The sequence below is a fragment of the Pleurodeles waltl genome, chromosome 7 (assembly GCF_031143425.1).
Source record: "Pleurodeles waltl isolate 20211129_DDA chromosome 7, aPleWal1.hap1.20221129, whole genome shotgun sequence".
Classification (NCBI taxonomy): domain Eukaryota; kingdom Metazoa; phylum Chordata; class Amphibia; order Caudata; family Salamandridae; genus Pleurodeles; species Pleurodeles waltl.
This window is the reverse complement of record NC_090446.1, coordinates 602,624,047-602,648,062: the sequence shown is the minus strand read 5'-3', so window position 1 is coordinate 602,648,062 and position 24,016 is coordinate 602,624,047. Positions and strand designations below refer to the sequence as shown.

General features: G+C 46.4%; 1 protein-coding gene across 3 annotated transcripts in view; it reads left to right on the top strand.

The window, feature by feature from the left end:
• The window catches only part of LOC138304451 (histone-lysine N-methyltransferase, H3 lysine-36 specific-like), an 833,106-nt gene that overhangs the window by 714,457 nt on the left and 94,633 nt on the right, over positions 1-24,016 (top strand). For all 3 annotated transcript variants that reach the window (XM_069244519.1, XM_069244517.1, XM_069244518.1), the window contains exons 16-17: positions 16,494-16,699; positions 18,667-18,779. In XM_069244519.1, coding sequence (XP_069100620.1) covers positions 16,494-16,699; positions 18,667-18,779 — 319 coding nt within the window. The remainder of the gene's footprint in view (positions 1-16,493; positions 16,700-18,666; positions 18,780-24,016) is intronic.

The following is a 24,016-nucleotide window of genomic DNA, read 5'->3' as shown; positions in this document are numbered from 1 at the left end:
CATTTGCTAGTCCTCTTCTGTATGGATCCATCTTCTGTGTCTTGCACAGTCCTTTCACAAAGTTTCTCTGTGGGTTTGTGAAAAAAACAGGTACTTACCTCTTTTCTCCTGGTCTCTGGGTGTCACTCTGGTACTTACCTTTTGGGGTTTCTAGTTTCTCCAGCTCCCCTCAACGGATTCCACTTACCTGGGTGGGGGACCCTCATTCACATTCCATTTTTTTAGTGTAAGCTTTTGGTTCCCCCTAGGGTCTCAATTGTTATTGCACTGTTTTCTATTGCTTTCTGTGCTCATTCCAGCCAACTAAGGTGTATATAATAGTGTGTTTACTCACCTGCTAGTAGAGTATTGCCTACATAGTATTTTAGTAGTCTTGTCGCTAAAATATAGTCCCTTTATTTTGTGTAACACTGTGTGGTTCTTTCATGTGTGTAAGTGCTGTGTGACTATAAGTGTTATTGCATGAGCTTTGCATGCCTCCTAGATAAGGCTTGGCTGCTCATCCACAGCTACCTCTAGAGAGCCTGGTTTCCTAGACACTGACTACCCCTCACTAATAGGGGATACCTGGACCTGGTAAAGGGTGGTAATACCATAGGTACTCACCACACACCAGACCAGCTTCCTACATGGATTACCAGCAAGAGAAGGAGTCACAGAACCTTGTGACTCCAAAGACTTCTACAAAGGAAAACACGTTGCACACATACTTGATCTAACACTGGGTGGCAGGAGTATGCACAGCTTGTGATTCTACAGCAGGGTTAGGCACAACTATACCGTGTCTCAACCTATTTCTGATGATTTTAACATATGATTGTCAAAACGCTGCCATGCTTTTGGTATTTATGGATCTGTTGAGTATATTTGATTGTGTACAGCGCATAAAACTATGGGATATGTAGGAAGCTGGCTCTTTATGCAGTGGACCAGAATGAGGCACACTGTGCAAAGAGTCCAGACAACACCCAGAGGTATCACAAAGGTACAAATTACATCTCAAATGCTTTTTTTTGTGGTAGAGTCGACGATAAGCATGTAAGGAACACACTCATACAGTAAGTGAAATACATACTCCATAAAGAAATCCGACACCAATTTATAGAAATAACACTAACTTTTATATAAATTTAGATACCAAGATCACCGGAGTCAGGTGAGTACTTTTCGAGTTATGGCTTTTTAGAGTTTTTCAGATGCAATAATGCTAACCTATTGAGGAAGAATACACACTGCATACACAAAGTACGACGACTTACAAGACCTATCTCCTGGACTTAGGGTAAGTATGAGGCAAGGTCCAAGCCTACACCATGAGGTCACCTCGGGTGGCACAAGTGCAGGTGAGCGTCAGTGCCCCATGTAAGTCTATAGGGATTGGTCTGACTATAAATTTGCTACAGAGATGAGCTGGAAGATCAGTCCAGGGGAATCCACACGGAGGCTCAACCCTTGAGGTCCTCAGGCACATGGGGACACTGTCGGTCCACTCCTCCTTAAGCTGTGGGGTGTGGGTGTAGTGGTGTCTTCTGGCATCAGGTCCAGTGCTGTAGTTCCTCGCGATTGCAGGGGGCCGCTGATACAGTTTGCAGATATTGACTGGGGATCCAGTACGACCAAGCCAGCAAGTAGGCTCAGGTCTCACAAGGCTGAGAGGTGTGGGGACACTCTTGGACACTCTTGGTCCTCTTCTCCGCGGTCTGGGGCGGACAGGTGCAGAGGTGTCCGGAGTTGCCAGTTCTTTGTCTCCTGGTCACTCGCTATTGCAGGGGAGTCTACAGAACAAGTTGCAGACGCCGTCATGAAGTCCACAGTGGGTTCAATCAAGGTAGGCTTCGTCTCAGGAGGGCATGGGGACCACGCTGATGTCCGATTTTTTGGTAGTCCCTGTCTTCACAGTTTTGTCTTAGGTGCCTGCGGATGAGTACTCCAAGGGAGTTCTTTTTGGTGATTTGTGAAGCACTGGCAGCTCTTTCAGTTTCTTGAAGACTGCAGTGGCAGGACAGGTCAGTTGCTCCTTGAGGGTCCACTGCAGAAGGCTGGACAGCAGAGTTAGTGCCAAGTCAGTCATGCTCCTCAGTTCTCAGGTTCAACAGGCTTCTTGTCAACTTCTTTTGTGTCCAGCAAAGATCTGTTTTCCTGGTATCAGGGAGTCCCCTAAATACTCAATTTAAGTGAGGGGTGAAGGGGACTGCAGGGTAGTAGCTAATGAGGTACTTACCCTTGGGGTCACTACACCCCCCAGATGACCACTTCCTGTGGGGAGTGGGCCTCACCCTGTCCAGAATTCCTAAATTCCTCCACATAGAAGACAGCAGAATTTTCTAGGTTATGTCTACTTCATGCTGGTCACCCTAGGGGTGTTTTCAGACTGGAAGGGCAACATGCCTCCTTCATAGCTTATTTTCCCGCCTGTCCAAGTGCCAAATGGGCCCTCAGGCAGGGGGAGTCGCTTTCTCCTCTGAGGAAAACCAGTTCTGCACAACAAATACGGTGGGCTTCTTTTAAGCTCCCTGCTTTGGAATGCAGATTTGTGCGTCATCTTGTTGAGACGGGTGTGTTAACGCGGCAGAGCAGGCTTTGTTTCTGAACCTCCAGAGAGCAGAGGTTTTCTCCCTTGGTGGTCAGGTTCTAGACTGTTGGTGGCCAACTAGCTAGAACTGGTAGTGAGCTCACTAGCAGTTGGTAGGTTTTCAAGGGACACCCCTGAGGTGCCCTCTGGGTGCATGTATTAATAAATCCATCACAGGAATCCGTGAGTTTTTATCTATATGAGAAGTTTAATACCAAACATCCCTAGTTTCAGTGAAGCAATCATGTAGCTGGGGAATTCGTATTGACCAGTGTCTAGCGCATTTATTTAAAATGGCTTCCTGTTCACTTAATATCTTTTAAGAATTGACAAAGACAGAGCAGTGGCATATCTGCTCTTCAGATATGCCCACATATGTTATAAAAGGTGTGAAAGGAGCAACTTTCTGACATATTTACCCCCACTTACCTGGTCAGTGTGTTTAGACTGTAGTACACTGGGATCCTGCTAACCAGGACCCAAGTGTCCGTGCTCTCTCCCCTAAATGTAGTTGTTAGGTAAGTTTTGCACCTGCACAATTGGTTTACTGGTGCACCCATGTAAGTTCTGTAGGAAGTTGGCTCTATATACTATTTCAAAGTAAGAAATAGTGTGCACAGAGTCCAAGGGTTCCCTTTAGAGGTAAGATAGTGGCAAAATTAGATACTTCTAATGCTCTCTTTTGTGGTAGTGTGGTCGAGCAGTAGGCTTATCAGAGGGTAGTTTTAAGCATTTGTTGTACACACACAGGCAATAAATGAGGAACACACACTCAAAGACTAACTCCTGGCCAATAGGTTTTCATATCGAAAAATATATTTTCTTAATTTATTTTTTAGAACCACAAGTTCAAGATTTGAAGTAAATACATAAAATGCATGGTACCCCACACAGGTAAGTTGGGAACTTTTAATTAGAGCAATAACTTATACAGTTAAATAACAATGACTTATGTTAAAATGGCAATAAGCTATTTTAAAAGTAGACAGTGCAAAAATCAAGAGTTCCTGGGGGAGGTAAGTATTGGTTAGATTGTGAGGTAAGTAAGACACTTACAAGTCTCAGTTCCTGGGCATAGGCAGCCCACCATTGGGGGTTCAAGGCAACCCCAAAGTTACCACACCAGCAGCTCAGGGCCGGTCAGGTGCAGAGGTCAAAGAGGTGCCCAAAACTCATAGGCGCCTATAGAGAACAGGTGTGCTCCGGTTCCAGTCTGCCAGCAGGTAAGTACCCGCGTCCTCTGGGGGGGGCAGACCAGGGGGGTTTTGTAGAGCACTGGGGGGGGACACAAGTAGGCACACAAAACACACCCTCAGCGGCACAGGGGTGGCTGGGTGCAGTGTGCAAAGCAGGCGTCTGGTTTTGAATAGGTTTCAATGGAGGGGCTTGGGGGTCACTCTAGCGGTGCAGGCAGGCACGGGGGTTTCTCAGGGCAGCCACCACCTGGGATAGGCAGGGGGTCTCCTGGGGGTAACTCCTGCACTGAGGTTCGGTTCCTTCAGGTCCTGGGGGCTGCGAGTGCAGTGCTTGGTCCAGGCGTCAGGTCCCTTGTTACAGGCAGTCGCGGTCAGGGGGAGCCTCTGGATTGTCTCTGCAGGTGTCGCTGTGGAAGTCCAGGGGGGTCGTCTCGGGCTAGTCACAGGGTCGCAGTCGCTGGGGAGCCCTCCCTGTTGTGTTGGTTCTCTGGATCTCGAGCCGGGAGCGTCAGGTGCAGATTGTGAAGTCTCACGCTTCCGGGAAGAGTGACATTCTTTAAAGTTGCAGGAAAGTTGCAAAGTTGTTGTTGAATTTGAGCAGAGCCGCTGCTCATGGGAGTTTCTTGGTCCTTAGGTTCAGGGCAGTCCTCTGAGGCTTCAGAGGTTGCTGGTCCCTGTCAGATGCGTCGCTGGTTGCAGGTCTTCGAATCAGGAGACAGGCCGGTAGGGCTGGAGCCAAAGCAGTTGTCGTCTTCCGTCTTCTCTGCAGGGCTTGTAGGTCAGCAGTCCTTCTTCTTTGTTAAGGTTGCAGGAATCTTATTTCCTGGGTTCAGGGTAGCCCCTAAATACTCAATTTAGGGGTGTGTTTAGGTCTGGGGAGCAGTAGCCAATGGCTACTGTCCTTGAGGGTGGCTACATCCTCCTTGTGCCTCCTCCCTGGGTGGAGGGTGGGCACATCCATATTCCTATTGGGGGAATCCTCCAAAATCAAGATGGAGGATTTCTAAAGGCAGGGGTCACCTCAGCTCAGGGCACCTTAGGGGTTGTCCTGACTGGTAGGTGACTCCTCCTTGTTTTTCTCATTATCTCCTCTGGACTTGCTGCCAAAATTGGGGGCTGTGTCCAGGGGGCGGGCCTCTCCACTAGCTGGAGTGCCCTGGGGCATTGTAACACGAAGTCTGAGCCTTTGAGGCTCACTGCTAGGTGTTACAATTCCTTCAGGGGGGAGGTGTTAAGCACCTCCACCCAGTGCAGGCTTTGTTTCTGTTCTCAGAGAGCACAAAGGCTCTTGCCCCAGGGGGGCAAAAACTCGTCTCAGTGGCAGGCTGGCACTAACCAGTCAGTCCTGCACTGAAGAATTGGGTAAATTACAGGGGGCATCTCTAAGATGCCCTCTGTGTGCATTTTTTAATAAATCCAGCACTGGCATCAGTGTGGGTTTATTATTCTGAGAATTTTTATATCAAACTTCCTAGTATTCAGTTTAGCCATTATGGAGCTGTGGAGTTAGTTTTTCGACAAACTCCCAGACCATATACTTAATATGGTCACACTGTACTTACAATGTCTAAGAATGGACTTATACACTGTAAGGGCATATTGCTCATGCAGCTATGCCCTCACCTGTGGTATAGTGCACCCTGCCTTAGGGCTGTAAGACCTGCTTGATGGGTGACTTACCTATGCCACAGGCAGTATTTTGTGTGCATGGCACCCTTTGGTAGATGCCATGTCGACTTTACCTTTTTCTCCCTACCAACACACACAATCTGCAATGGCAGTGTGCATGTTTTAGGTGAGGGGTCCCTAAGGGTGGCACAACACATGCTGCAGCCCTTAGAGACCTTCCCTGGTCAGAGGGCCCTTGGTACCACTGGTACCTTTTACAGGGGACTTATCTGTGTGCCAGTGTACCAATTGTGGAAACAATGATACATTCTTAGTGAAAGAACACAGGTGGTGGGGCCTGGTTAGTAGGGTCCCAGCACACTTCTCAGTCAAGTCAGCATCAATATCAGGCAAAAAGTGGGGGGATGCCTGCAACAGGGAACCATTTTCCTACAAGTTCCTTGTATATGTTGATTAGGTACCCAGGCCATTGGTACACCATGGGTCCCCCTTGGGCTACAACATGTATTGTGCCACCCATGGGGGCCCATGCAAACTGTGACTGCACCCATGAGATTGCAGCCTGCGTGAAATGGTTCCTGCATGTTTCACCTCAGAGATAAGGATTACGTTATGTCATGATCAATGCACTCTGACCCTGTAAGTCACCCCTAAGGTAGGTCCTTAAGCACAAGGGCAGGGTGTATGGTTCTAAGTGTGAGGGCAAAGCCTGCATGAACAAACCCCAGACTCCATTTCCTGGGCTTTGTATGTGCGGGGAAGCCATTTTAAGGTATGTAGTTGACACTGGTCAACACGAGTAGTCCAACTACATAATGACTTCACATGTTGGAATCAGACAACTACACCAATTCCAGTGTTACTTGCATGATACCATGTACTCTGGGGGTTCCCCATAGGATCTCCTCATGTCTGCCTATACAGCCTTGCAAGGTCTGCATGTCAGAAACAGGATTAGGAGCAGAACTATTTCACCTTAATGAATAGGGCCAGGATCAACCAGTAGCTTTCATCAGCAGAAGGTTAGTCCCCAGAGAGAAACGTTATTCAGCTATTCAGAGGGATGCCTTTGCCGTGGTCTGGGCCCTGAAGAATTTGGGGCCATACTTGTTTGGTCCTCGCTTCATGGTTCAGACAGACCACAAGCCACTCTTGAGGCTTAAACAGATGAAGAGTGAAAATCCCAAAATTTGAGATGGTCCATTTCCCTACACAGGATTAACTTATCAGAGGAACAAACCTGTGAGTTACCATGCCAACACACATGGACTGTCCAGATGTTTCCACTTAGAAAATGAAGACCCACCTTGGTAAGGCTAGACTTATCTTTTTTCATTCAGGGAGTGTGGGGGGAGTGCCGGAATGTAGCACCTTTCTGGGATAGTTACCCCCACATTTTGCCAGATGTCAGTGTTTAGACTGTAGTACACTGGGATCTTGCTAACTAGGACCCCAGTGTCGGTGCGCTCTCCCCTAAATTTAGTTGTAAGTTAAGTTTTATGCCCTGCAATTGGCATACTGGTGCACCCATGTAAGTCCCTAGTATATGGTACTTAGGTACTCAGGGCACTGGTACACCAGAGTTGATCCATGGGCTGCAGCATGTAGTGTGCCACACATAGGCGCCCATGCAATCTGTGACTACAGGCCTGCCATTGCAGCCTGCATAAAAGGGTGCCTGCACCTTTTACCTCAGATATAATGATTGACATATTGCCCCTTGTTTGCAGTAACCCCTCGCCCCCCTTTCACGCACACACTTTTTGCCTAATATCTGATGCTAGCTTGACTGAGGGTGTGCTGGAATCGATACTGCTAACCAGGCCCCAGCACCAGTGTTCTTTCCCTAAAACCGTACCATTGTTCCACAATTGGCACACCCCTGGCACACAGCTAAGATCCTTGTAAAAGGTACCAGTGGTACCAAGGTCCCTTTGACCAGGGAGGAATCCTAAGGGCTGCAGCATATATTGTGCCAGCCTAAGGGCCCCCCTCACTAAACACATGGACACTGCCAATGCAGCTTGTGTGTGCTGGTGGGGAGAAAAAGCCCACATGGTACCCCTCTCAGGGTGCCATGCCCAGAAACCACTGCCTGTGGCATAGGTAAGTCTCCTCTCTAACAGGCCTCACAGCACCAAGGCAGGGTGCACTATACCACAGGTGAGGGCTTAGCTGCATGAGCAATATGCCCCTATAATGTCTAAGTCCATTTTTAGATAGTGCAGTGTGGCCATACTGAGTACATGGGCTGGGAGTTTGTCATTACGAACGCCACAGCTCCATGATGGCTTCACTGAAGTGTGGTAAGTTTGGTATCAAACAGTACAATAACCGACACTGGTGCCAGTTTTGGATATATTGAAAAATGCACCCACAGGGCATCTTAGAGACGCACCCTGTATTTTACCCCATCTTGTATTGTAGGACTGATCAGCCTGTGCCAATCTGCCTCTAAGAGATAAGTTTCAGTCCACACGGGGTGAGAGCCTTTGTGTTCACTGAGGCCAAAAACAAAGCCTGCACTGCATGGAGGGTGCTTCACACCTCCTCCCACCCCCACCCCCACGCCCCCCCCCCACCACCCCCCAGCAGGAACTGTAACACTTGGCGGTGAGCTTCAAAGGTTCAGGCCTCCTGTTACAGTGCCCCAGGGCACTCCAGCTGGTGGAGATGCCCGCCCCCGCACAAAGTCCCACTTTTGGTGGCAAGTCCGGCAGGAAACTTGGGAAAAACAAGGAGTGACCACTTCAGCTGAGACCACCCTTAATGTGTTCACAGCTGAAGTGACCCCCTCCCTGCAGAATCCTCCATCTTGGTTTGGAGAACATGGACCAATAGGGTTAAGTCTGTGTCCCCCTCCCCAAAGGGAGTGGACACCGGAAGAGTGTAGTCACCCTCAGGGACAGTAGCCATTGGCACCTGGCCCCTGTAATGCCCCTAAATCCAGGATTTAAGTGCCTCCCTGAACCCAGCTATTCAGATTCCTGGTGACCTCGAGAAGAAGAAAGAAAGACTGCCAAGCTGACCTCCAGCAGAGAAGACTGAAGACACTAACTGAATTGGCTCCAGCCATACAGGCTTGTCTCCAGCTTCTGAAGCCCTTCTACAAAAAGGCGATGCATCCTGCAGGACCAGCAGTCTTTTAAAAGCCTCAAGAGGACTGCCTGCACTCCAGAGGACCAAGATCTCCCATGAACAGCCGCCCTGTCCAGAAAGAAACTCCAGCAAAGCACTCCAGAACCGCTCTGGATCCGTGAGTCTTGCACATGATGCCCACAGCCCGTGTCCAGGTGGCCCAACCAACTAGAGCTGGTCTCCAGCCAATTCTGACCTAGCGTCCACCCTCAGTTGACCCCTCCTGTCCAACACAACGCCGCCTGCAGCCTAAATCCGGGGGACCTTTCTCCCCGGCCTTGGGGAATCTGACCACTGGTCCAGCAGGTGGCCCTCCTCCTTGTCCAGCCTGTAGTTTTCCAGAACCAACCCCATGGACCTAGCCTAACATCTTTGTGACCCCCAAAGGCATTGGGAGCCCGACACTGTGTTTACACCCTGCACCTGGCCTTCCCTGTGCTGCTGAGGGTGTTTGGTGCTGACCTGTGCCCCTCCTCCTGGTGCTGCTCACTGAAACCCCCACATCTACCCTCCAAAGACTTGGGTATTTACCTGCAAGCAGTCCTGCTTCAGAGTGCCCCCAGTCTCCATAGGACTGCATTTTAAATTCTGCATCATCTTTGACCACTGCACCCTGTGTTGCTGGTGGCGGGTGTTTGGGGTTAACTTGAACCCCAACCTGTGGACATCCTAACCCCTGAAGACTAGAACTGTAAGTCTTGTACTTACATCAAAACTGTACTAACTTTTCTTCCCCCCAGAACTTTTTCTGAAAATTGCAGCTTTTAAAACATGTTTAGATATTTGCTATTTTCTTGAAAACCATTTAACTTGCTAAATTGAAACAAAGCGGTGTTGATACATATTTTGGATACCTACTTACAAATGTACTTACCTGCAAACTGACTCTTGTGGTTCTAGAAATAATGTAACAAAGCATATTTTTACTATATAAAAACCCTTGACCTCAAGTTAGTCATTGAGTGTGTGCTTCATTTATTGTCTGTGTGTGTACAACAAATGTTTTGCACTACCCTCTGATAAGCTTAACTGCTTGACCACACCACCACAAAAGAGAGCATTGGTATTATCTACTTCAGCCTCTGGGGAACCCCTGGACTCTGTGTACACTATGTCTCATTTTGATATAGTATATACAGAGCCAGCTTCCTACACATGGTCACTGCACTCTGACCTTTTAAGTCACCCCTAAGGTAGGCCCTTTAGCCCAAGGGCAGGGTGCATGATTCTAAGTGTGAGGGTATCCCTGCATGAGCGGAGGTGCTGCTACAAACCCCAGGCTCCATTGCCTTTGCTTTGTAAGTGTGGAGAAGCCATTTTAATGTATGTAGTGGACACTGGTCAACACAAGTAGTCCAACTACATAATGGTTTCACTGAACCAAGGCATGTTTAGTATCAAACATGTTGGAATCATGCAACTACACCGATTCCAGTTTTAGTTGCATGCTGCCATGTACTCTGGGTTCCCTAGGGGATCCTCCCCCGTGTCTGCCTGTACAGCCTTGCAAGGTCTGCATGCCAGCCATGCTGCTGCCGACCCCAGACACTCTTCTGGCTCCTGCTGCTGAGCCTTACTCTGACAGGAGAAGCAAGAACAAAGGATTTCCTGTAGGACACAGGTGTGACCACCTCTTCTTTAGAAATAAATGTCTCTCGGCTGGGTTGGGGGTGCCTCTCAGCACCACCAGACTGCTTTGAAGGGCACATTTGGTGCATAACCAATTTGCACCAGTACTGGAACCCAGCTAGTCCTAGGGTTACTTAATAGCTTTCCTGAGGGTGGGTCCCTGGATTCGTCTGAAAGACTTCAGGAACCGACTGCAAGTCTCCTCTGCAAGACATTTCTGCAACCTCGACACCAGAACTGTTGCTGTACTTCACCAACCAAGAGCAAATTTGTAACCTGTAAGAGGGCTCCTGCTGCAAGTTTGTTTCTGTTTCTGCAAAGACTTCTTGCAACCCTGTGGTCGTGCACCCTCCAGAGTCACTGGGACACACTGCCTACATACAGGAAGGAATGAAGTGATCTTTCTTGGAGTGAAGGAGTCACTCCCCTGCATTTACAGGCACTTCAGTGATGACAACCGACATGTGGATCGTACTGTCCCACAGACTCTCCAAGGCTCTGGAACACTGGTGGTGGTTCTGTGGCTCTCCAGAGGTCTGACCTATCTTCCTTGCAACTGAGAAGTTTGTGGTCCCATGCTAGAGCTGCTTAGCTGGAACCCCTGTGCATTGCGTCTGCTTGTCATTGACCAAGCTTGTTGGTTATTCAGTCCAAAGGCCTTCCAGCTCTAAGAAGCCCTGGCATTCAGCTCTCACCTGCTCTAAGAAGGGCGTCCTCTCTGCAACTCCTGCGACATGGGCATCCCTCTCTGCTGTGCTGCTGAGGCCTCCCTGTGACTCCCTGTGCCTGCTGCCGGAGGATCCTGCTGGGGGGGCCTCTAACGATTCCTGCTGACTCTTCTGACTGCTGAGGACTGGCCCTGATCTACCTGCCAAGGTTGGGTCATCTGGACCTGGCTGGTCCCCAAAACGTCTGCAAACTCCACACAATGCTTCTTTCCTTTGCCAAGGCTTGTTGGTGGTTATGCTGGCTTCTGACACCCTCTGCAATCCAACGACCAGCATGGGACAGCCTGGGATCCGCTGGCATCACCTGGATTCCACATCTCCACTTTTTCGTCCACCGTCCTTCAGGCATCACTGAGAAGGGTGGGCATTGCCCTCCTGCACCGCCTGGGCACCAATGGGTGGTTTGGATGCTGTCCCCTCTCTCCTTAGGTCCTTTTCCTCTGGAATCTGTGCCCGTTTTCCACCGATCTGGTCGATGGTCACAACAGCAGCTGGACAACTGAGGCCCCCATTGACTTAAGCGCAGGTTCTGACACAATATCACCCCTATGCATCTGGGCTACCTGGTGTTGGTACTCCCCTGTTCTAGATATCCACGGGTGGGGGCACTATCCAACCTTTCTTGCCCCAAGGGTTTCCTTTGGGTCCTCTGGGAAAGGTCCTAAAACATGAAACCTCCAACCAAGACTTCCCCATGTTGGCCTAGGGACACTAACCCGAGATTTCTACTCTGCACACGGGTGCCTGGGGAATCCTACCTACTTACCTTTAGGGTGTTAGTACTTCCCCAGTCCTAAGGGTCTTTGGGTGAAGAGGTTTTTGCATCCCATTTTTTTAATATATAGTTTTGCCCCCCAGAGGGGCCCATGTTATATTGTGCCGTTACTAAGTATATTTGTGTATGACCATATCTCCAGTTAGGAGATATACCAAAGTTAGCTGTATAGTGTGTGTTATAATAAATATTACATATTTTTCTAACACCTGTGTGGTTCTTTCCTGTGTGTACTTCACTGACTGACCTGTGTGGTATTTGCAACCGCTTTACACCCTCCTGGATAAGCCTTAGCTGCTCTCCACAGCTATCCCTATGAGAGCTCTGGTTATATAGGGCTGCCTACATTATCACTAAGGGTTGCCTGGACTCAGTGCAGTGTGCTTCACCTATAGGTGTATACTATTTACTGAGCCAGTCTCCTACATAAGACACCCTGCCTTAAGGCTGTAAGGCCTGCTGTAGGGGGCAACTTATAAAGTTTACGTGCAGTGTTTAGGGGATTTGGTACATAGACTGAGTGCCATGTCGTATTTTTACTTTTAGGGAGCACTTTGTCACGTATCCTGCAATGGCAGCCTGCATTAGTTTGGTGCGGGGTCCCTTAGAGTTGCACAATTTGTATTGCAGCTCTTATGGCCTCTCTTCAGTGCCCATTCCATAGGTACCAGGAGTACCATTTACTAAGGACTTAGAGAAGTGCTGGATGGTCTGGTCACTTGATCACTTGAGCATCAAGTGACAGTGGGTCTTGTTTTGGGGAAGGCACACTGGGACTTCGTTGGCAGGAACCCAGTGCACCTCAGTCAAAGTTGCATCCAAAAACCAGGCACAAAGTGTGAGGGGAGGGGGTACTGAAACCAGAACCCAGGTTCATACAGGATGAATTGGTGGCAGTGGGGGTCCATCGCCCCTATTGTCTACTTTTTGCAACAGTTACAGACAGACACAATACCCCATATATGCTATGGTGCTAATAATGAGTGCACAGACTTTTAAGAAAGGTAGAGGAGATTGGCCAGGCTGTGCCTTGGACCCCTTTCTATTTACAGTGTACATTGACAATTTGGAGAGATGTTTAAGAGCAAGGGGATAGGCTATACCACATATTGCATCACACCCTTTGCTGTTCATATGCAGGCGATGCTTTCAATGATCTCCAGAATCAATGGTTTACAGATATTATCTGATAGACTGCTAGCTGGAGATTCCTTACCTTTCAATTCTCCCCAGGCGTTAGAATGGATCTGAACGTTTTTTAGGAGTAGTACCCCTGAGCGCCACTAGGTGGCGTTGATCATATCTGCGTCCGTCATCAGCATCGTCAGCTCCAGATACGATGGTGAGGGTCCCACATAGGCAGCACCCAGGCGCCCTGACATCATCTCTTTTCTTTCCGCATCAGTATGAAGCTGATTTGGAGAGAGCTACCTCTGTCAGTTTTTGACTAGCTTTTGTCAACTTTTTGTCAAGTATTTTTTGAGTTTTACTCCTGGTGCGTCAAACACTGCCAATCCTGTCATCTGGCTATGTCCTTGACTGATATGCACCTCCCATGTCTTTGGTGTCTGGAGACCCTGACCACGACCTGAAGTTGTGCTTCGAGTGCCAGGCTGTGCATCGGAAGGCTTTGATGGAGTGGTCCCAGAAGCTGATGGTGGCCCGTAGCTCAACTCTGTGCAAGTCGAGATCCCAGTCAATGGGAATGTCTCGGGATCGGTCTCAGAGTCAAAGGTGTTGTCCCATTCCAAGTCCTCTGGACGATCAGTTAAGTTGAGGCATGAGAAAAAATCCAAATCGTCGAGGCACTCTTCAACTTTTCCTCGTCTGTCCGGCAATGAGACATGGGAGCTTTGATGCTCTAGGCCTTGTTCTGCTGAACCTGCACCTGGTCCAAGTTTCCAGGAACTGGAGGGACCCCTACCCAACTCTGAGAGTTCTATGAGGTCAATTGCCTCATTTTTGGGCAGCCCAGCCCAGTTGGAGCACCTTCATATCGCACATAGTCAGAAGGGGCCCCTCAGCGTTCTGTGCCAGCGGCTTTAGCCTCAGCACCAAGGAGCTCCCAGGGATCTGGTCCTGGATCCAGGCCAGTGCCCGTAGTGCCATCTTGACCTTCGCCAACACTCTTGGGTGCTGTCCGGGCCCACAGCCAGCACCATCCCCTTTTTAATCGCTGACTCAGGCATGGAGCTGAGTGGGCGTAGTACAATACTGACTCAGCCGCTGGCAGGAGCTTTGCCTCCTCAATCAGATCCTGAACCCTTTTCCTATGGGCTAGGCTTCGGTGATAAATGGGAGGGGTCACTGGACCCTTTAGAATTCTAGCCCCATAAAGAAATGGACTGGCGGGAAGTCTTAGAATATGCCAGGGGACTGGATATTTCTGGATGCTCCAAGATGGTGGCTGCTCTAGAAGTCCCTTCCAAGAGACCTGAGCATGCTGCCATTGGCGGCAGGGCTTTATTTGTATTAGTTACTGGTGTGACTGTTGAACACCCCTAAAGTACCTTTATCGCATGCATACTATACTGGTTTAATTTTCTTTGCTTGTCCGTATGCTTTTTTTAGGTCTGGTTTTAGACATCTCCTAGTATACTTTACTATAAGGAGGTAGATTTGTTTGATTGGGGTACTTCTTATTAGGGCTACACCTATTCTTCCCCATCACAAGCAGATTAGGTTTTACTTTTTCAGTCCTGAAGAATTGCCCAGATCGATAGCGGCACTTGAGGCTAGAAACATGTCACCCTTTACACATGCTAATTTAGGAGCTGCATGGGACCATTACTTCCACATTCAGCCGCCCACTGCTTTTTCAATCGTAACAAGACAACCCATTCATTAAATTTAATTGGGCATCTCTTAGCTTTTTTAATCCACAATTCACATTACACCAATCTACATCTAGAGCACCTACACCTCACATCGGCATCTTGTGCTCAAAAGACATCTGGCAAATAGCCCCCTCGAGGAGCTATTTGGGCATTGCAGCACCGAACCAACGACGGGATGCCCAATGATGACACCCACCTGGGTGTGTGATGGCTCTTGCTTCTGAGCAATCAAATACCCCAGTCTGTTGCGTAGGTTCCCCTGGCCTAGATTTTTGTTTCCCTTCCTCCTCACTTTCTCGATTCTTCAGAACTACATACCTATTGCATTACATGCATTACATCATATATTCACTGTCAGGATTTTCAGTAAATTGGGGTCTAGATCCCATTGAGATTATGTCTCTACAAAAGTAAATGTATCTCTCTGCAAACTTTGGGCATGAAAAGAATGGAATGGGTTAGAATTGCTTGATACTGCCTTCCTGGGAATAATTCTATCATTTCTTAGAAGTAGCTCAAGCTTTATCTGCCACCATGAACTAGGGATTTCTTACTTGGAGGCTCATTTAAAATTTAGTCTGCTTGCTCTCCGGCTCTATGGCCCAAACAAGAAATTGAAATCAATCGTATGATTATAGTGGACTGTTTGGGCCAAGTGCAAGTTTTTCAAATCCCCTGGAAATTTATAAAAGAAGGATTTACTCTAATAGGGAAACCTGATTTATTTATTTTTTTCACCTGGCCCAGGCAATACGTGTTCTAAATATATATTGAAAAAAAGATTAGTAAAGCGTAGGGAAATTAGATCGAAAGTTGAGCTAAAGAGCCACACTTACTGACTATGAATAAGACTCCCCTTCCCACTCCATCCTCTTTGGTTCTGTCATAATCGCTCTGTCCAATGCACTATTCACTTTATTCTGTTCTTTCATTTCTATAAGGAGCCAAGTAAATTGTTTTTATTACACCTAGGGTGCTCCCGTATTTAAAGATTGTATAGACCTACTTTTTTATATTTACCAGAATAGTCTACACATGTTTTATATATTTCTGTCGATATATACAATGTCATGCACATATATAGTACTACACTCCGGTATCACAAAAATACCTGATTCTCTTTTAATTCACAGTAGTTTTTTTATATGCTTCTTTTATGACAGTTGCTGCCGAATAAACATTTCTTGACTGATTAAAGGGCAATGATTCTAGCCTCAACTTTGCTTTGAACTACTCCTTTTATTGCTCCTTTGCAATTAGTGTGTTCCCAACTTGGAAATGTTGTGGCCTGCACCGGTCGTCTTAATACATGGTATTGCTAAGAAGCACAACACGGGCGGGGTGGAGAATAAATGATCTAAAATTCATTTTGTAAATGTTTAACTAGAGCACATGCAGTGTTACACTATGTTTAGATGCATATTACATTGAAATGGATTAGAGTTATAACTAAAATATGTAATTGAGCAGCCTTGTCTTTATAGTCTTATCCAACTTTAGAAACTCACCTCCTTCCTTTTTCAATAATTTCAATCATATAGTATATGTTACAAGGCATTAGAGTGCTTCAGCTGCCCAAATAATTATTTGCTGTGTTTTCATTTACAAATATAGTGACAGCAAAGTTGTTTCTTAGTTAAGAATGCAACCTTCAGATTTAAAGAAAATATTTATTTAGGCTTTATGAAAAAAGTTTCATCAGCCCATTTTAAATGGCAGAAAATACCTTTCCCCCCTTGTTTAGTCGTCAATTTGTTTCAAAAGCAGAACTGGACAGCCACGAAGCAATCAACTGTAAATGCAATAGGTAAAAGCAATTCAGTTTTATCCCTAACAAAATTATCAGGAGTACAAAAATCCTTCTACCAAAATTGTGAAACTGTGATTTTAAGTATGACAGCAGGAGTAAGGTAATTTGTGGTGGATTTGTTCCTTCAAGTTCATTTGTTTCCAACCTTATGGTGATACACTGGCAATCTTTATTAACAGATGGTGGCCAGCCGAAGTTTGTCATCCTAAGAGCATTCCTGTTAACATCCAGAATATGAAGCACAGTATTGGCGAGTTCCCTGTCATGTTCTTCGGTTCTAATGATTATCTCTGGACTCATCAGGCTAGAGTCTTCCACTACATGGAAGGTGATGCCAGCAATAAGGAAAAGATGGGCAAGGGCGTGGATGGGACCTATAAAAAAGGTAAATGTGTTTCTGCCATCCAGTACGAGTATTATATGATCCAGGTGAATATGTTGCAACAAGAAGAGTGATCGAAGCACTGTGCTATATGTCCTGTGTTAGTGGCATATTTAAGCTCCTTGACACTTGAGAGGTGTTAGCATCAGGAAATATATTGGACCTTCCTGCTGATTTAAAAAAAAAAAATGCATATATCCAAGGGCCCAACCTCGTGAAAAGCCTTATATCTCAGAAATCCTGTACAGATATGTTTGGCTGAGTTTTTTTTTCCTTTTTGCTATCTTTAGGTTTAAATCTGTTTTATTGGAATTGACAATGGTAACAGTTAACAAAAATCATCAAACCAAAGAGGCCCATAATCAGAATGTCACATCTCCATATGACAACTTGGCATTAAAACCACAGAATACATCCCAGGCATCTGCCCCATTGGAAGGCATGGGAAGATCGAAGGAGCTGGTGGAGGAGGGAAGGGCAATATGGAACACAAAACAATGGGAAAACCACAATATTACAAATATATGGAAAATAAAGGGCATTTATTAATTTAAGTCCCACCTACTACAGCTTAGATAAAATTATACCAGTAATTTACCTCTGACACCCAAGTACTAGATTTATCATGCTCTCTTCTTACATAATCAAGCTACCCCTTCTGGGCATTTGACTTCCTCATGGTAGTAGGGCTGAAAATCTATGATTAGCCAGACTGTGTTTTATTAGGATACTGTAAATAAAATTCAGTGATAATAATAGTTTTGCATAAAATAGGACCGCAAAATTATCAACCTATATCTCCCTACAGGTATGTTTTAGTATATCTATGGGGCTATAATCAAAAAAGTCGTGTTGCATTAGATACAACTTGTGGTGCCACGACTACCATATTCTTCGTGCCTGTTTGGAGTGGCAGTAGCCATCCTCACTCAAACAGTAGGTTTGCATAATTGTCTGTATTCGTGGGAGCAAACAAAAAATAGCAAGGCAGAGCGATGCATCTTTTTCAAGCTACGCAGAGGTCTTTTGTTTCAGTATCCTTTGAGCTAGAACTATTCTGATGGAGGCTGTATTTAAGAACTTTGGTGTAGCACAGCTGTTTTAAAGTCACTGACATTATTTGCTACCATATTAAAGTGGGAAATTAAAGGAACATTTTATCCTAGCCCAATATCATATTTTAATTAAAATTGAAATTAATTGTAGTTCAATATCAATGTACCAATTAAACTTGTGTTTTCCAATCATTTTTTAGAAAGGCCTCATTCTGCGATATCTCTTTAAAATACATGGCCGTTGATTCCCCAACTAAACTGAAATATTTTACATTAATCAACTTGATTAGGTTAAAATTAACTAACATTAAATTTTTCTCAACACCCAAAACTGCCAGGTTAGCTAGAATAAACAAAAATTGCTTCTATTGAGAAATGTGAATTTGAGTAAATATTATCTGCATGCTTCTAACTAGATTTTGAAGAGAAATGCCCAGTTTTCCATAAACTGTCTGTTGCTTGCACTATGAATTGGTCTGTAGCTGTTGTCTCCTGTCTTCTAAATGTTAATTCCTTGCATGAGATCATAAAAAATAGAGCAAGAGTCCGAAGAACAGTTGGGTCGCTCTACATCCGTGGTTACAGTTATCTTTACTATTGAACCGTGTGGTGGAATCTTTTCACCTTTTAATGGCAATTCCTCAACACTAAAGCTAGCAGTGTGGTATCTATAGGTGCACAAAGGGGCATGTTTTGAATGTCCATGTTTAGTCTCTGCAGCTTTTGACTTTTTTCATAAACAGAGCAAGTATCTACTGCTCTCTTAACTAAGTCGGGGATTTTTCCACATATCAGTAGTCAGATTTTGGAAAATAATCCCTATTGAAAACTTTTGAATCACAGTATTTGGTTAGCATCTCATTAGTATACAATCGGACTAATTTTTAGTAAATAAATATTACTTTTGTTCCTCAGCACTGCAGGAAGCTGCCGACAGATTTGAAGAGCTGCGGGCTCAGAAGGAGATCAGACAGCTGCAGGAAGACAAAAAGAATGACAAGAAGCCTCCTCCGTATAAACACATCAAGGTAAGGGCATATTATCTTAAGAGATGCTCGTCATTATGAATTATGTCATTTCACAATGCTGCTGCTGAAGCAATGTTGCTGCGCGTCCCTTTTTCAACTCTCATGCAAAGAAATGAAAGATTAAAAAAGTTAAATAGTCATGACTTTTATGGCGTGTACTGTGTGGAACGTAATATTGCATGCTGGTTGTAAGCGTTGCTGTGGGTACACACACATGCTCTGCATACTCCTCTAGTGTTGAGCACAGATGTTTGCAAGTAGTTTTAATTCAAAGAATTTTCCAGTCACAAGGTACCTCAGATTTATGTTTTTTCCGCTATCTGTTTTGGACATTCAAGTTGCTGGACCCACAGCATTCTCTATGGCACCTTTGGTGTCACTTCTCAAGAATTCAGCTTCAGCAACAGAAGAACTTTATACTACATCTCTGTTTGTATGGGACTCAACTTTGAGTGACGTTAATGTGACTTTCTCCAAAAAACTCAGCTCGAATTGAGAATGACTGTTGAGGAGGGTGTTATGGAGAAAAATGGCCTTCCAGTCCTGTCCTGGGTGTAACTTGATAATTCACTTGTCCAACCAGCATTAGGCATGTAATCTCTACCTGTCTACAGAGCATAAGAGGTGGAACCGCTCAAGGTGTAAGGTGTTCATTGTAAGAAAACCATTTGTTGCTGACACGAATGCCATGTGGCACACTGCAATATGCAGCATCGAATCTGAACTGAAAGCATCACCAGCACGGAACAAGAAGAGCCTGGGCCTTCAGATATCCAGACTGTACAGGAAGACCAATGCCCATAGACTTTGTCCTCCGGTGCTTTGGACAAGGCAGCATGCCCACTGCTCTATAGCCCAGGGCAGAATTACCCTATGAGCCTCCATCCCTCCATGCTCAGTCAAAGATCAGTCCCCAAGGAATCGACCATGAGGCTGAGAACTGCTCTCAAGGGAGTCTGATTTGAGCCTTAAGACAAGTGACAAGAGGCTGCCACCTTCAGGTCTGCCTCCAGGCTCTTGGACCGCTCTACTGTGAGAGACCCCCTGGGTTCCAGAAAAGCCCCCAGTCGCACAGAGTGCGGTGCAGTACCGCAGCGGTTAACAAACTCCATGTGATTAGAGCAGGTAAAAGGCAGCAAAGACACCTTCAAGGACCCACTATAGGTTAGGGTTGCCTCTCCATGGATCTAGAGAAAATATAAGGCATTCCAAGCCAACCATATTTTCACCAAGGACTAGATCCTGTCTGATTTCTTCTTTTTTAGTGGTGCACACTAGTAGAAAGAGAACCTCCACACAGCAAACATGGTAGTCTCATCCATCAAATATAAGAACAAGGAAATTGATGCTGCATGATGAAGCATATAGCAGTGGGGGCAGCAGTTCAGTGGAGGATTGCCAGTTAATTTGGACCTCTTTCCAGATATGATCACCATCAGTGGAGCAGTTGGTGAAGAACCTCCCTTAAGCCTAATGCAAATTAGAGCAAGAGATGGTTGAGGAAGGGAAAGTCATCTCGAGTGCAACCATTTGCTGTGCTCTGGAATCCACTGATAGCACCTCCAGAGAGATCAGTGCCAGCATCCTGCTGACATGTTCTGACTGCGAAGAGTCCAAGGCTATAGACTGGAGATTATGAGCACATCATCAGCGTCCCTTTGGATGGGGAGCATCTATTTGGCCATCAGATCAACCTTGTGTTCAAATATTAAAAAGGACATGATTCCCAAAACCAAGGGGGCATTGCAGACCCAAACACCCATGCCTGCCATCCACAAACAGCAGGTGAAAGGAGGCTAAATCATGCACTACTTAAAGGCAGGGACGTCACCCATAGGCAGTCTTTTCAGGGCACTCGGGGATCCAAGTCTTTTGGCAGTGGTAGAGGTGGCTCCATCTCAAAACACCTGCTTAGGGAAGATTGAGGTAATGACTTCCTTAGTGGAAGGAAATAACCTTAAAAAATTGGTGCTGTTTGCGGTTAAACATACCACCTAATTGCTATATAATGAGTTAATGCCATCTACAACGGTTACAGGAAGACGTACACTATCTGTTCTCCAAATGTGCCTTTAAACTGGTGTCCCCTCACCAGCTGGGTGAGGAAGTCTACTTCATATACCTTCTAATCCCTAGGAAGGATGAAACTTTGTGGCCTTTCTTAGACCTCAGTGCTCTAAACTGCTGCCGAACATAATTTTTCTGCTCTGCAGAGGATTACATGGCAGCCTACAACCTCAAGGATGTATACTTTGACATCACCATAAATTTGGCACATCACCGCTATTTGTGCTTTGTGATAAGTGGTCTACTCTCCCAGTTCACAATTCTATCCCTTGAATCCCAATAGTCGCAAGTGTAGTTACGAAATACCCTGCAGTGATAGCTGTACATTTGGAAAACCGCAGCTCACGTCTTTACTTAACTGGACAATTGGCTACTAATGAGCATTAGCTGAGAGCAAAGCATAGCACGCACTTAGATGGCAGCATTATCACTACATAAAATTTGGTATCTTGAGCCACAGCAGATCCAAATCCTTCTAGGGTCTGTGATAAGTACCGTCATGGATGCCTCACTCATGGGGTGGGAACACTTGTCAACCATATGACTAACAGTGGCCACATCTTTTACCTGAAACTCATAGCAATCCGATTGGCACTCAGATTTTTACTGACTGCGCTGTGTCAAAACAGTTTTTAGAAAACTGGACAACCTGACTGAAGTATTACACATCCAGAAGCAAGGGGCATGGGGTACTAGTGCACCCGATGTTAGCTGTATCCCAAAACATTTGTCAAGTGGGCCATTCTGAATCTCATTGAGCTCTTAGTGTAGCACTTGCTGGGTGGACAGCGACTTTGCAGACCTGTACAGTAGGACATGTAGTCAAAGGCACAAATAGGAGATGAATCCCCAAGTGCTTCAAAGTTAATTTTACCTATGGGACTTTCCCTCAATCTACGTGTTGGACATGGCACAAAACACAAAAGGTGTGCCTCCAGGTACCCACTCTACAAGGCCAGTGCACTAAAAAGTAAATGGTCAGGGATATTTACCTAGGCTTTTCCTTCACTGCCTTTGAGCTCATATGTTGTGCAGAAAATGATGTATGTATCTTTGACCCTCATTTTGGTGGTGATACTAAAGAGAGACAGCCCTGGTATTCAGTGCTGTAGGAAATGTTGATACATCCTCACGAACAGCTTCTATTGAGAAGAGATCTACTCACTCTGCTTCAGAGCGATCTCAGACACCTGACCTTCAGGCACCTAAACTTGGCACCTGACATCTTAGAGATTGATTAACTCAGACCTCCAAAGAAGTGTTTGCCAGTCCTGTGTAAAGCATGTAAACCTACCACACGTTTCTGTGTAGCAACATGGAAAAGATTTGTCCATTACAGTTTGGCTAACTGAATAGACTCCCTTAAAGTAGCTGTGCAAGAGTTCAGCTATATTATTCATCAGCAAAAGATGGGGTTGGGGTAAACCTCTATTCACTGTAATATACTTGCAGTGCCAGTCTTAATGCCAAGCAGAGAACTTTTGTTTATGCTGTAGGAAATTACCTTTTTTGGCATGGTTACCCCCACTTTTTGCCTGTTGTCAGTATGTTTTGGCTGTGTTCACTGGGCTCCTGTTAACCAGGACCCCCCCAGTGACTGTGCTCTCTCCCTTTAAACTTGGTTGATTGGACCACAATGACCCCACATTTGGCATACTGGTGCTCCCTTACAAGTCCTTAGTATATGATACCCAGGTACCCATGGCATTGGGGCACCAGGGGTTCCCCATGGACTGCAGCATGTATTATGCCACCCATGGGAGCCCAGATTAAATGTGTCTGCAGGTCTGCCATTGCAACCCGTGTAAAAATGTCCATGCACCCTTTCACTACAGGTCACTGCAAGTCACCCTTATGGTAGGCCCTCCTACCCCGTAGGGCAGAGTGCAGGTACCTGTGTGTGAAGGCACCCCTGCATGAGCAGAGGTGCCCTTGTGAACTCCAGCTCTATTTTCCTGGGCTTCGTGAGTGCGGGGATGCCATTTTACACGTGTACTGGACATAAGTTACTACCTGTGTCCAGCTACATAATGGTGACTCCGAACCTGGGCATGTTTGATATCAAACATGTTGGAATCATACCCCAATACTGTTGCCAGTATTGGTTTAATGATTCCATGCACTCTGGGGGCTCCTTAGAGGGCCCCCAGCATTGCTCATACCAGCTTTCTGGGTTTTTCCCGGCAGCCCACGCTGCTGCCACCCCTCAGACATGTTTCTACCCTCCTGCTGCTTGACCAGCTCAAGCCCAGGAAGGTAGAACAAAGGATTTCCTTTGGGAGAAGGGGATAACACCCATTCCCTTTGGAACTATGTGTTACATGGCTTGGGAGGGGGTAGCCTCCTCAAGCCACTGGTATACTTTGAAGGGCAAATGTTGTGCCCTCCTTGCATAAACCAGTCTGCACCAGTTCAAGGATCTCCAGTCCCTGCTCTGACGCGAAACTGGACAATGGAAAGGAGAGTAACCACCCCCCTGTCCATCACCACCCTAGGGAGTGGTGCCCAGAGCTCCCCCAAATGGCTGCTTGATTCTGCTGTCTTGTATCCAAGGTGGGCAGAGGCAGGCACCCACTGCAACAACGAACGGCTGCGTGGATCTCCTCTCATCCTGAACTGCGTGGATCCTTCATCACGGGTGGTGGTCTGGAGTGGTCCCCTTGTTCCTATCTGCCAGCTGTCCAACCTTGGTGAAGGTAAGCCCTTGCTTTCCCACGCAGGACAGTACCCCGTGCACCATGTCTCTTGCAACTACCAAGGCTTGTTGGCATCTCCTCCAAGGGATCTTCAGGCTCTATGTAGCCCCAGCACTCTTCTCTGCGACGCGCAGCCCTCTGCCTGCGTCTCCTGCAGTGTGGGACCTCTCTTCGGGTGTGCTGCATGGGCCTCTCTGCGACTCCAGGGTTCCTTTTCTGTGGGGCTGCCTCTTCTCTTTCAGGCTCTCTGCACTGCTGAGGGTCACCTAGGACTCTCCCATGGGTTGAGTCCTTCTTGGACCTTGGTGGTCCTCAGCAGCTCCACTTTTGCACCAAGTGCAACATTTGCCTTTGCCAAGGCTTATGGTTGTTTTTTCCACACCACAGACTGACTGCAACCCTTCGTCCAGCGGGGAATGTCAACTGCATCACCCAGGAACTCTCCATCTGCTCCAGTGCTGCATTGCTGACTGT